We start from the raw sequence: 14,374 nt of genomic DNA, 5'->3' as shown, positions 1-14,374 counted from the left end.
TATTTGGGTGCAAAATCCCCTAACACAGTCGGGAAAAGTACCAAGCTTCCCTGTTTAATAAAACTGTTTATAGCTGAAGTCACGCAATTATTGTATCCACACACAAAGCCTCGGGATTCTAAAAATGGCAGCCTCTTTAGTTACCACCTGGAAGCAAAGAGGATCTTCTGAAAGGTGTTTTCTGCGCTTTATACATTATTTTCACAATGGTATTTTTCTTATTATTTCAAGGGAAACATATCTACTCCAGGGGCAATGGCCACAATTTGGAACTATTGCAGCACGAACAGCTGTCTAATCATCCACAGGCCTCACAGGTATCGACCTACTACATTTTGGCCATAGGCTTTCAAAAGAAAGCAATGCTTGTTTGTTTGTTTGTTTGTTTGTTTTAAAGTCCCTGAGCAACTTAACTAAGAATTTCATTCCAATTGGGGTGCCTGGGTGGCTCAGTCGTTAAGCGTCTGCCTTCGGCTCAGGTCATGATCCCAGGGTCCTGGGATCGAATCCCACATCGGGCTCCCTGCTCGGCGGGAAGCCTGCTTCTCCCTCTCCCACTCCCCCTGCTTGTGTTCCCTCTATCGCTGTGGCTCTCTCTGTCAAATAAATAAAAAACTTAAAAAAAAAAAAAAAAAAATTTACAAAAAAAAAAAAAAAAAAGAATTTCATTCCAATTAATTTGGAATTCAATGAGTTTGCTATTTGGCTGCCCCAGAATTTTTGGTTGAGGTGATCCCAAGATAAATGAAATCATTTGTAGAGAGCCGTTTATCAGATGGAGGCCCTAAAACTTGCATGAAATCAGTTTAGCTCTATTTAAATCCAAAATAGATCATTTTCAGTTGTTTTATGAGAACACATTAGCTTAATTTTTTATAGAGATATTTATTGTGTGGGGGAACATTAGTCTTCAGCTCTAGAGAGAAACAAAACTGTTCTGTATTTGTTGTCTGAGAGGATCTTCCTACCAGTGGCATGAATATTCAGAATGTGTTCTAGATTCTTTGAAGTTCCTTGACAGTGGGTAAATTTGTGTCATTATTTAGGAGAGAAACCCTGGGACATTTTACGTTGTAAAAACAACAGAGGAAATGAAATTGTAGGATATCAGTTAAAGGTCCGGGTTGTTGTTTTCACCTGGGACTTCTTTGGAAATCTACTAAATAAAAAGCTTGGGTCTCCTGCCAAAAGGTAGTATTTGGGAACAGAAAACTGATTCAACTCTTCCCTTTCAGAAGTACAAATATGCCCAGTGTTTTCCTGTCCCATTTTCCTTCTCCATACTCTGAGATCAGTGTTATCAGACCCTATAAATTTCCCATGCAGTGGGTCACCAAATAAACAGAGATATATGATACCAAACAGTTGAGTTTAAATGTCTTCCGGTTTAACTGTTTTGGCCAGAAGAGATGGGTCATTCCTCCTGTGCGATGGATTAGGGAAAAATTCTCATTTTGAGTTGTCCAGAACCTGATTCCACCCAGATCAGCTTCCAACTCCCTGCCGCTACAAAGAATGACTTGCTGGACGTCCTCATGTATGTCCCTTTGTGAGCCTGCATAAGAATCTCTTTGGGATAGACACCGAAGGTAGAACACTGAGTTATCAGATGTGCATGTATTTAATCTGACCGAGTCAGATGACAGGACATAGCTGCATCGGTCTACTTGCATTATATAAAGTATTCTGGAATCCGACATTTCCCCCCGACACTTGTCAGTATCCAATGTTCTAATTTTTGCCAATCTAATAGGTATGAAGTGGTATCTCATTCTTTCTTTCATTTGTGTTTTTCTGATTATAATATATCCGGGCATCTCATTATGCTGGTTAGCCTTGGGGGTTTCCTCTCTGTAAATCACTTGTTCATAAGCTTTATCAATTTTCACTGGGATTTCTGTCTTTTTCTTGTTGACTTGCAAGAGGTCCTGGTCTACTCTCCTATGGGACAGTGCAAAATATCTTCTCCCCTTCAGTCAGCTGTCTGTTAACTGTCCATGCTTAACAGAAATTCATACTACAGAAATTCTTAGTTTTGGGGCACCTGGGTGGCTCAGTCAGTCAAGCATCTGCCTTCAGCTCAGGTCATGATCTCAGGGTCCTAGGATCGAGCCCCACATAGGGCTCTCTGCTCAGTGGGGACCTGCTTCTCCCTCTCCCTCTGTCCCCTGCTCATGCTCTCTCTCTCTCTCTCTTGATCTGTAGCTCAAATAAATAAATAAAATCTTTTTTAAAAAATTCTTAGTTTTTTGGTAATCAAATTTATCAGTATTTTGCCTTATGGCTTGGAGCTTTGATGTTTTTAAGAAGTCCTCCCCATTCATGAGTGACAAAGATAGCCTCCTACATTGTCCTCTAGCACTATAACAATTTTACTTTTCTTATTTAGTCTTTAATCTGCTTCCAAGTGGATTTATCTCTGTATGCTGTTTTAGGTTGGAGTCCAGTTTTATATTTCACCATATAGTGAACATTTTCTACTAAACAATCCATGTTTTCTTCATTGACCTGGGTGCCATCTGAATCTTATACTAAATACTCATATGTACACGTCTGTCTCTAATTTCTCTATTTTGTTTCAATGGTCTATTTGGCCATTCTTTTGCCAAACACTATTCTTATTCCTATTGTTTTGAATGATGTCTTTATATCTGGGCTACTCTCCCTGTTTATGACTCCTTTACAAGTTTAGCTTAGATATTCACGGGCTTTTATTCTTACATATACATGTTATGGTAGGCTTATTATTAAGTTCCTCAGAAAATTATTTGTAATCTGCATTGGGATGGCATTGAATATGTGAATTAATTAAGATAGACCTGAGCTCTTTATATATTAAGATCTTCCACCCAAGGGTATGGAATGTGTTTCCATTTAAATTAAATCACTCTATGTTCTTGATTAGCCTTTAAATTTTTTTTCCAAAGACTATTCTATACTTACACTAACTCATGTAATAATCACAACCACCATTTAATCTTCTAGTATCACCATTTTCCAAATGAGGAAACTGAGCCCAGAGAAATAAGGGACTTGCCCAAGAACTCACTGCAAGTGAGTAAAGTAAGTAACAGAGCCTACATTCAAATAGTTTATAGTCCATACTCTTAACCACTGTATTGCCTCTCAATTTACAGGCAGTAACTTTATAAACTTTATAGTTTGGCTGCTATTGTGAATGGTATCTTCTTTGTATTATTATTCATTCATTATCTGATAAATTATTTTTATTATATTTTCTAATTTATTGTTGCAGTTGTAGAGAAATGTTGTTCTTTTTTTTAATTTTTATTCCAGTATAGTTAACATAAAGTGTTATATTAGCTTCGGGTGTACAATATAGTGATTCAACAATTCCATACATCACCCAGTGTTCTTTTTTTTTTTTAATTCCAGAAATGTAGTTGATTTTTAAAAGTTGATATTTGCATCCAGTGAAGTTGCTGATTTCTCTAATTAGTTCTATGGTCTATTGTTTCTGTTGCCTTTTTTTTTTTTTTTTTGGTATATCAACTGTCAATAATGGCCATTTTGTCTTGTCCTTTCCAATTTTTAAGTCTTCTCATTCCTTTTTCTTGCCTTATAGCATTGGCCAAGACTTCCAGTAAATGGTAGACTCTCTGTAGAAGAGCTCATGGACAAAGAATGTCTCTTAAAAAAAGCAATGTTGTCCCAGAAGAAGGTTTTCATTTTATCTTGGCTATACTATATGCAGCACATCAGAGAACTGTTTCACAGAGTATAGGTTAGAAATTGTGTCTGGTGGTCAAGAATCCATTCTAAGCAGACAGGCCCTGTGCTTATCTATGCCACAGAAATTACTTTTCCTTAGGAGATAGCCCTTCCGGGGGAGACATAGCTCAGTTGTGATAAATTTGACTTCATTCTGACTTTAAGTACATTTAATTCCATCCTAAAGCCCTATAGCAACAACACAGCTCTGCACCTGTCACTTGCTTCACGCAATCTGCTAGATGCAATTGCTTCTGACAACACACTGGTCTCCATCCCCATGGGGGAATTCACAGACAGCAGCATTGGAAGGAGCCTTAGAGATCAAGTGTTGCTCTCATTTTACACACATCTGAAAGTCCCTATAGTGGGTGCCTCATCACCCTTGAGCAGATGATACACCTTGGGGGGCTGATGCTAACAACTGAGAGAGCTTGAGTCAGACTAGGGGCTAACACAGCTTTCTCCTAATTGGCTTCATCACTCCAGCTTCAACTGGCCCTGCTTAGCATTCCTGGCAGCATCTCAAGGCTTACAGTGTCTCATCCATCCTGACTTCAATGGGGACTTAGAGGAGAGAAAGAGGAAACATCCACTCTCCTTTCTTGTGTCCTCAAGGCTTTTCCCTATTCAAGATTGGCTCATCTGTACAGAAGTGGGTACTGGTGTCTCCATCATGTAGTCCTGGAGCCTGAGCACAGTCAGACCCATCAGAAGCTCTGAGTAGGTGACCAAACACACCCCTTCCTTTTACACATACCCAGGGTGACTAACACTTGTGGTAGAGATGAGTGAACTGAAAAGCCCCACAGGAACCTTACACCCAGTACATCCAAAATGGAACTTCTCACCATCTCCTCCAAAATCACTCCCCTCTTACAGTAACCCCTGCCCGGGCCCTGGAACAATCTCCATTCCACCATCCTCAGCACCTTCCTACCCATCACACCTAAGGAGTTACCAAGCCTTGGCCACTCAGCACCCTGAGAGTCTCTCTGGCCCACTCTCTCCTCCCCATTCTGATTGAGGCCTTGGCCATACCCTCCCAGCTGCTCCCTGTGCTCTACTCCTGACCCCTGGGATCCACCTTCCATACTACTGCTGAAGGGAATCTTCCTCATGCCTCTCTAACCATGCCTCCTGCCTAAAACCTTAGAAGGCTCCCCACCACTGTCAGAGCAGATGCTCCCTAGCATGGCAGCTACTACTCTCATAGCACAGCCCCGTTGCTCTCTCCAACCTCACACCCTGATGGCAGGACCCCCAGATCCCCACTTCCCTCTACCCTCCCTGACTGTGCTTCTGATCCCTGTTCCCCCTACCTAGAACCTGCATCCCATTTAGTGGGAACAGTCTAATGCCCCTAGAAGCATGTTGGGGGGCCCTGCTCCTGGGAGCCTTCATTGCCTCCTCACCCCCTTGTCCTGCTGAGGTGCCCTCTCTCTGGGCTTCTCCTAAGACCCTGTGCATCCATCCCACTAAATTATAACATTCTCTCACTGTAGGAAACCGGATTCTCTATGACAATAGTTTATTGCATAACCAGTCTGGTTTCATCTCTGTTCATATTTAAGATACAACCGTGAATAAAATACATGGAGTCAGATTTAGTGTGGGAGTGCCCCCAAAGGGACCTGTTCACCACTGGGTGTCGAACGCCTAGCACAATGTCAACCTGGCACACGGTGGCCCATCTGAATGAACAAATGATGAGTGGATGAATGATGAACGCCCCTTCAGGACTGGGTGGGCGGTCACGATCAGGGCACATGCTGGATGTAGATAGATAGTGAGTGGCACCACTCGGCGCTGCGTGGGGAGGGGGCGCTGCAGGGCGGCGGGGCGAGGGCTGGATGGCTAGGGGCGGGGGCGTCTGAGGCCGGGGACCGAGGGTGGCCGGCGAGGGCTCGGGCTTGCCCGCGGACCCTGCGCCACGACTCTGCGCGAATTTCGCTTTCGCTTTGGGCCAGCTGGAGGCGGCGGGGCCGTCCCCAGAACAGCTGCGGCCGGGCACCGTGGAGTTAATCCGAAAGCGCCGCAAACCCCGCGGGCCGAACTCCACGTGTCACCCAGAAGCTGATGTAGAGAGAGACAGAGAGAGAAAGCAAGCAGGAGACCAGAGTCCCGGGAAAGTCCTGCCGCGCCTCGGGACAATTATAAAAATGTGACCCCCTGGGTCGGCCTCCCACCACCGCCCTCACCTGCTGCGCCCTCAGTCCGCGTCCAGCGCCGGCTCAGTGTCCACGCAGTGCCCGCTCAGCATGTGCCCGCCGCGCGGTGAGTACCCAGCCCGACCGGAGACGCCGCGCTGGGCGCGCTCGCAGGCGCTCGGGTGGGGAGGGGCGGCAGCCGGGGAGGAGGAGGCAGAAACTTGGGAGCAGCTAAGGGAAGACTGGAGGGCAGTGCGCAACCTCGTGCAAAGGTGAAAGAAAGAATGACTGCGTGCTTACCATGCCCTAAATAGGACACTGTCTCCTTATCTAGAAACAGCCTCGTGGGCTATCATTATGCCCACTTCACAGGTTTGAAACTGAGGCCCCACGCGGTACCTTTCTTTCTCAGGGTCCCTCAGCTACAGCTATGAGAGGGCAGATTCCAGCCAGCTTCAAAGTGAGGCTGTCTCCCCACTGTTTCCAAAACACTAGGCCATGAGTCTAGGCTAGTCACTTCCCTACCTGGCCTCAGTCTCCCTACTGGTGAAATAGAGGCTTTTTCTGGGTGAGCGCTGAATCCAACATCCTTGTCTGAGCTCATTAGGGGGCCCTCACAGGTTGGCTTCTAGCCCTACAATAGAGCCCTGCCTTCCAAGAACTTGATTCATTTCTCAGGTGTTGAAGAAGATTGGAAATGGTGCAGGGAAGTTGGTGTGGTTAAGATGTGGATGGGTGGAGATGACCAGAATGAATAGAAGGTAGAGGCAGGCCAAACCAAGCTGACAAGCTCAGCCTGCTCCTCTTCCTTTCCAGGCCTCCTCCTTGTGACCATCCTGGTCCTCCTAAACCACCTGGACCACCTCAGTTTGGCCAGGAGCCTCCCCACAGCCTCACCAAGCCCAGGAATGTTCCAGTGCCTCAACCACTCCCAAAACCTGCTGAAAGCCATCAGCAACACGCTTCAGAAGGTGAGTTTTTCAATATTCTTGTTCCCACTTTGCAGCCTCTCTAGGGAAGGGGCTTCTCTGAACCCCTGGTCACCTGAAAAGAACTGCGGAGAAATTGGGGACGTTAATCAGGAGCTGTCAAGACGGGGAGACAGAACTTTACAAAGGGCCCAACTATTAGCTAAAGAGTCTCAATGGAATTGTGTCTCCAGAGAAAGGAAGAGTGGTAATAAATTATAATGGCACTCATTTTGGCTATGTCTACACAGAGGAAAGTGAATATTTACAGTGTTCCCTGTAGCCTGCCAACAGAGATGGAATTGTGTCAGGCCCACACTGTTTTTCTGACACACTTATCAATCCAGGAAACCATTATTAGGTGCAGCCTCTGTGCTCCAGGGGCTACAAAGATGAATTAGACTTGCCCCTCACATTGCTCACCAGCTTCCAGTGTGGTAACACAGTTCTCTGTCTGAGCAACACATTCCAGGGGGCCTGTGACAGTGGGCATCCAGCCTTCATTTTCTAGGGAGAGAGTTATCTAATATTATTTACAGCTTCATTCATTTTTTTAGGTTTCATATTTTAATGCAAAAACATCTTCTTTCCTTTTAAAAGTACTTCTATACCTATAGCTTCTGCTGGAACAGCCGAAGACTGATGTTTTAAAAGTTGTCTTTTGGCTTCTTGTTCTCTAGTAAATCTTTCCTGAATATTTTCTAGCTTGTTGTTTTATGAATATATTAAAATAAGCTCAAGGCCACAAGACCTTCTAAAGAATTCTTTTCCCCCTCTAAGCTTTCACAATGTGCTGCCAATTGCTTCTCACAGTTCAATCTTAATTAAAAAGGCCAAGTGAAAACTGCAGAGAAAAGTGCTTTGACTCCTGAAGAAAGTTTCAATATGGATACAATTGAGGAGCTGCAATTTAAATAGATGCTTTATGTGAAAAAGCTAACTCTTCGACTCCCCAGTATAGCACTAATGGTCAAAAGATTGCAGAACTCAGTTTGATATTTTTTTATACCATTCCTTTGTCAAATTAGCTAGAACAAATCAGCTGGCTACTTACAGAAGAAAGAGGTGGCAAATGCATGCGATTCACAGCCCACAGATTTGTAGAGTTTGGTCCATACCTTTTGTCTTTGATTTTGAGTTTGATGCCATTGAAAAAGAGGACCTTTCATATAAGAATCCAGATTTCCAGCTTCTCTTGAAAAGATCTAAAGAACTACAACAGAGGGACCATATTTCCAAAATGTAACTCTTTACCACCTGCTCAGGATGGTGACTGCCCAGGTGTGTGTGAACACCTCCAGGACCAGTGTGTAGTTTCCTGTTTCTGCTATAACGAATTACCACAAAGTAAGCGGCTTTAAACCACACCAATTTCTTATCTTACAGCCCTGGAGTTCAGAAATCTGAAATAGGCTAGAGTCCAGGTGTGAGCAGAGCTATGTCCCTTCTGGAGACTCTAGGGGAGAATCCATTTTCTTGCCTTTTTCAGCTTCTAGAGGCAACCCACATTCCCTGGTGTATAGCCCCCTTCCATCCTCAAAGCCAGCAATGGCCAGTTGAGTTGTCCACATGCTGCATTATTCTGATGGTGACCCAGGAATTACATTGGACCCACCCAGATAATCCAAGATAACGTCCCTATTGTAAGTCAGCTGATTAACAACCTTCATTTCATCAGCAACTGTAATTCCCCTTGGCCGTGTAACATATTCTCAGGTTCTAGGGGTTAGGAAGTGGATGTGCGGTTGGGGGATAGGGCGTTATTCTGCTTACCACAGAGATTTTACTACTTGTTTCCAAACATGCTCTGCATCTCAAGTCTTGATTATGGTTCATGCAGTTCCCTCTGCCTGAAATTCTCTCTCCTCTGCCTGCCACCTTCTAATCCTCTTAATGCAGATGTCTCATCTCTGGTGAAGCCTTCATACCCTTCTCAGTACTTCTCACCTGCTGACATGACTCCTCATCATTTGGGCACTTTCCTGTCTCTGCAGTTGAACTTGGAATCTGGGAAGGGAGCAGCAGATGATAGTCCTTTTCTTTGTCATGTTCCTTAGTACAGTAAGTCCCCCCTTATCCAAGGGGGATACTTTCCAAGACCCCCAGTGGACCTCTGAAACTGCAGACAGTACCAAACCCTATATTGTGTTTTTTTCCTATACACACATACCTATGATAAAGTTTAATTTCTAAACTAGGCACAATAAGAGATTAATAATAATAACTGATAATAAAATAGAGCCATTCTAACAACATAAGTTATAGGAATGTGGTCTCTACATACCTTACTGTCCCGTACTCACCCTTCTTCTTGTGATGATCTGAGATGATATAATGCCTATGTGATGGGGTGAAGTAAAGTGAGTGACACGGGCACTGCGACGTAGCATAAGGCTACTAGTAACCTTTTGACTCCGCGTTGGAAGGAGGATCGTCTCCTTCCGGACCACGGTTGCTGGCAGGCAACTGAAACCAAGGAAAGTGAAGCCACAGATAAGAGGGGGGACTGCTCGTACACCTGGGGCTCAATGAATAGAAAAACGATCTCAATCTTCAATCAGATTTACGGACTTCTTAGATAAATTTCATAATTCTAATTCAACAGTGCTTTCCAGCATGCTCGTAAGATGACATCTGTGTGTGTGGTTGTCTCAATGGAGACAGTGTGGTAACACAGTCTGTGTATGTGAACCGCAAATTAAATGTCCACTTGTCTTTAGGGCTATACGTTTGTTATATCCATCAGGTTGGGACCTTAACAGTTCTGCCTTTAGAAGTTATACTTGAAAAGGATATTCATAAAACACAGGTGCTTTGGCAAAAGGAAGAAACTGTCTTCACCAGAAACGAGTGTCACAGCATGGTGTAGATGCTGATTAGCATAGCCTGTTGAAATGATTTATAGTGTTTACATAATGGAAAAATGGATCATCCAGAGAAACAGGTCCTAAGCAAAGGGAGAGGAGGGATGGAGAGAGAATGTAAATAACCTGTTTCCTTTTGTCTTAGGAAGATCCCAAATTTCCTACAGGTCAAAGAGATGGATGTCAGAAGCAGCCAGCTCTCTCTTTGCTGGCACCCTGCAGGACCAGCCTTATATGAAGCCAGGTGCCTTGTTAATAATATAAGCTGGGTTACTCTTTATGTTTTTTACAGGCCAGACAAACCCTAGAACTTTATTCCTGCACTTCCGAAGAGATTGATCATGAAGATATCACAAAGGATAAAACCAGCACAGTGGAGGCCTGCTTACCATTGGAATTAACCATGGTATAGATGATTTTCTTCCCCAAGCATGTAATACAGTTAAGAGCTAGGCATCAAACCTCATCTTCTTCCAAAAATGTGCATGTTTCTGGTTTCTATCATCGTGAGATTTTAACAGGTCCCACTTCAGAAGTTGAATTAAAAAAAAAAAAATATATATATATATATACACAACAAATATGTGTTTTACAACAATGTGAATATACTTAATACTATTGAACTGTACACTTAAGAGTAGTAAAGATGGTAAATTTTATGTTATGTGTTTTTTACCACAATAAAAAAGATATGTGTGAGAAAAGCCAGGAAGATGTATATTAAGAATTAATATCTTTGATGTGATTTTTTTTCTCTAGAATGAGAGTTGCCTGGCTTCCAGAGAGATCTCTTTGATAACTGTAAGTCAGAAAATTAAAGGTTTCAGCCTATATGATGAATTCATATCATTGATGTCTCATTATTTTTTCTTCTAGAATGGGAGTCGCCTGGCCTCCAGAAAGGCATCTTTTATGACGGTAAGACACAAATACTCTTTCTTTCCTCAAATGCAATGTGGGGGAAACATTTTTAGCCATCTCAGTGGTTCTTTCCCCATTTTGTCATATCACTTAGACCCTGTGCCTTAGCAGTATCTACGAGGATTTGAAGATGTACCAGGTAGAGTTCAAGGCCATGAACGCAAAACTTTTAATGGATCCTAAGAGGCAGATCTTTCTGGATCAAAACATGCTGACAGCTATTGATGAGCTGTTACAGGTAAGAACTTCATACTACCAGTAAGAGCACCTTCTTCATGCTGAGACGGCTAGTCAGGGTCCATGATGAAGTATAAAATCGCCCCTTCCTGGATTGGGAGAGGCCTGAAATCCCCCTCCTATATCCCCTACAGAGCCTCTTGACAAAGGGCACTCGTGAGAGGCCACGGCAAGAAAAGCAGACTCCCACTTGTTGATCATGTGGTATACACCAGCCTCTCTGCAGATGTTTTCATAGATTTTCTCTTACCATCCCCACAACAACCACATGGGGTGTGTACAACGGAGAAAAGCCAAGCTTAGAGTCAGCCGCTTGTCCAAATGGCTTGTAAGTGACAGAGCCAGGATTGAAACCCCCATCAGAGAGATTTCACGAGACTTATCTTCTCTCTCACTTCTAAAGGCTCCAGGATGTGCACTGAGGGGCCAGCATGCATATCTGCAAATACTGTCAGAGAAAACAAGTGGGGTAATGCCTGGGTATGACCCATTTTGAACTAAAATGTGTATGAAATAAAAGAATGACCTATCACCTGGGACATCCACAGTGTCACTCATAGACAAGAACTGGCTTTGTAATTTTCTGAATCACCATAGCACATGATGCTAATACAAAACAGAGAAATATTCACATAAGAAAGAGCAGGGTGACTACCTTGGTGACCAGGGCATGGAATACAAATAAGTATGATTTCTCTCTTTGTGCCAAATCACTGTTTGAAAGGCAATGAGCTTCCTGCAAGTATCAAAGAATGTTAGCATCTCGAGAGTTATCTCATTTTCGGGGGTCCAAGAGTCGACTTGAGCATCGGAATCCATTCTACCAGGAATCAGCCAACCATGCCCAAACCATTCACCCCCTCCGGGAGTCGGTATTTTCCCTTTTAAAATGGCGTGGCTTTACCCACCTTACCTTTCTCTTGGGCTTTTTGCAAGGAACAAGTGGAAGTATTGATCCTTATGAAAATATAAGATCTTGCATTGTGTTATGAAATGAAAGGGTAAAACTGAGAGATCCATTGCCAGGTTTATGTATCTGGTACAAATGAGTGTCTGCAGCCAACAGGTCTGTTACTCAAGGAGTTCCGATCAGTAGCAATTCATCACCTCTCTGTTCTAAAAAGGACTTAGCTTCTTAGTATAACATACCAAAATTAATTAGGTATTGCAGCAGATGTCATCTGAACAGAATTGTTCCTTTCTAAAATGCAACTCCCACTGATGATTTTCTAAATAGCTTTAAGTGTCTTTTCAGAGCCCACTGAAGATACATGTGCTTGGATAATGAGTATTTCTTCTCTCAGGTTCTGCCTGGCCATCTGGCTGGGAGTAGATTTGGGTCGGGTTTAGGAGATATAATGAGGGAGTGGGTTGCAGACTCTGAGACATGTATTGGCTTCACCCATTTTTACGGATGAATGTTTTAATTTTGGAATACCATGTATGTCATCCTTAATATTTATCCTCATAGGCCCTGAATTTCAACAGTGTGACTGTGCCGCAGAAATCCTCCCTTGAAGAACCGGATTTTTATAAAACTAAAATCAAGCTCTGCATACTTCTTCATGCTTTCAGAATTCGTGCGGTGACCATCAATAGAATGATGAGCTATCTGAATTCTTCCTAAAAAGCTGAGGTCCCTCCCGACCTTCAAGTCATTCTTATAATAATGTGAACCAAAAATATTTTTCACAGGATGTGGGTTAAGAACCAGGGAGGGGGTGGCTTGACCTGGTCCTACTTAAACTAGTACAATAATTCTCATGCTTGTTTACATTAGTTGCCCCCGCAAATCTGAAAGATGTGACTGTTATATCCACAGGCTGCCTTTGATCAAGTAGATTTCACATTTACTATGGATAAGTTATTTTTTAAGTTTTTGTGAGCAAATTGCTAAAGAGGGAAAATGTCCTCACTGAACATGTTTTTCTTTTCCCTTTAATAGAAGAGCAAGAATTTATAAGCTATTTCTGTACCAAAGTGTTTGTAGAAACAAACGCTCAAGCATAATTTATTTTAAAATAATTATTTATATAATTTTGTGTTCATGAAGGCATGTGAATTAACTTATATTTATTTATGTTATATTTATTAAAGTATTTATTATCAAATGGATTTGAGAAATACCTTATGTTCTAAAAATAAAATGATTGAATAAAATAAGTCTCATATTTTTTCTAATATAATTGGAATACTTTAAGCGTTAAAATACACATTGTGGGAAAACTGAAAACTCCAATGTGAACAAAATTCCCTTGGAAAGAATGCCACGATATTCTTACCCAAGTCCTACTTCCTCTAATCTCCCATTTTAAAGGGAGACTTCTAAGACTAGATACGCTTTAATACCAAGGCCATCGGGTGAGTTACGGTTTTTGAGAGTATATTTTGTTCAACACCTGCATCTAAAAGTAAAATACATAAAAATGTTTTTTCCCCGTTAACCACAGCCCCATAACATACTGTGTGCATTAGACAAATACATAATAACATCCTCCAACTGGGAAAAACATCATTTAGAGGTCTTCTAGTTACATTATTCTAATTTTTGTGACCCTTTGGGCCCTCAGGGGGAAGCTGTTTCCAAATTACAATGAGAAAAATTCTCCATTTGCTTCAAATGATACAGAACTTTTGCCTGAACCACATGGATAATTGCCTCTCTTTGACTTAAGAGATGTGCTCTTAATGACCCAATATTAAATTCCATCTTTTTAATTCTCTAAACCATGTGAATTTTAAAAGATTCACCTGGCAGAATACCATGTAATTTTAGTGCTCTGATAATCATCTTCCTCCTTCATATGAAAAGGCTATAAGAAAGGCACTATTTAGGGGGTCCTGCCCCCTTCCTCATGTGACTCCTACCCACCACATCCCAGCTCGTATCCTTGGGGACCCCTCATCTATGTGGCAGACTGACTCGTTTGTTGAGATTCTCACCCCACTTGGTATACAATTAGATAGAAATCATCGGAAACTAGATCCCAACACCTACTCCCTTTTTCTTGAGGAATTCCTCCACAACCTTGAATGACCTGCAAGTGATTCACAGACAGGAGTTTCTTGCCTTTAAGTGTTGGGTTTAGGGTTTCAGTGGCTTTGATAATGGGAAGAAGAGCTCGATGGCATGATGGGCCATCCTTACTTGGAATGACGACTCGTCCATGGTCTGTGCCCAGAAACAAGGAGAGGCAAGCGGATCATCTGTCTATGGACAGAGTTTGTATAGAAGAACACAGGTGTTACTTTGGTTCTAGAAATTACCATGACTGGCCCAAGAAACCTCTTCCCAACTAATTCCATTCTTCATTATGTGGTTAGTTTGTCTCTTTTTTCTTTTAATCCTGGGCCTACAATCTACAAGTTGTATAACATGACCAAGTTGTTTTAACCTCTCCTTGTTTCCTAAGAAGGGAAGACGATGCTAGAACCTACCTCAGAGGATCAGAGCGAGGGTTCCATGGAACAGCTCATGCAGAGCACTCACACTGCACCCGAC

At 42.5% G+C, this 14,374-nt stretch overlaps 1 protein-coding gene and 1 long non-coding RNA gene across 2 annotated transcripts in view; one reads left to right on the top strand and one right to left on the bottom strand.

The window, feature by feature from the left end:
- Nucleotides 1-6,070, bottom strand: part of LOC118551458 (uncharacterized) — a 45,468-nt gene extending 39,398 nt beyond the window's left edge. Inside the window, exon 1 of the long non-coding RNA XR_004925064.2 lies at nucleotides 5,934-6,070. This is a non-coding gene — a long non-coding RNA (uncharacterized LOC118551458). The remainder of the gene's footprint in view (nucleotides 1-5,933) is intronic.
- Nucleotides 5,876-12,973, top strand: IL12A (interleukin 12A). The gene is made up of 7 exons (XM_036117226.2): nucleotides 5,876-6,009; nucleotides 6,699-6,853; nucleotides 10,007-10,120; nucleotides 10,474-10,515; nucleotides 10,591-10,632; nucleotides 10,730-10,873; nucleotides 12,344-12,973. Exons 1-7 carry the CDS (start codon nucleotides 5,994-5,996, stop codon nucleotides 12,497-12,499), a joined length of 669 nt encoding a protein of 222 aa, XP_035973119.1. The 5' UTR covers nucleotides 5,876-5,993; the 3' UTR covers nucleotides 12,500-12,973.
- The last annotated feature ends 1,401 nt before the right edge of the window (nucleotides 12,974-14,374 follow it).

Source organism: Halichoerus grypus, chromosome 1 (genome assembly GCF_964656455.1).
Source record: "Halichoerus grypus chromosome 1, mHalGry1.hap1.1, whole genome shotgun sequence".
Taxonomy (NCBI): Eukaryota; Metazoa; Chordata; class Mammalia; order Carnivora; family Phocidae; genus Halichoerus; species Halichoerus grypus.
This window is presented reverse-complemented; position numbering and strand designations above follow the sequence as displayed.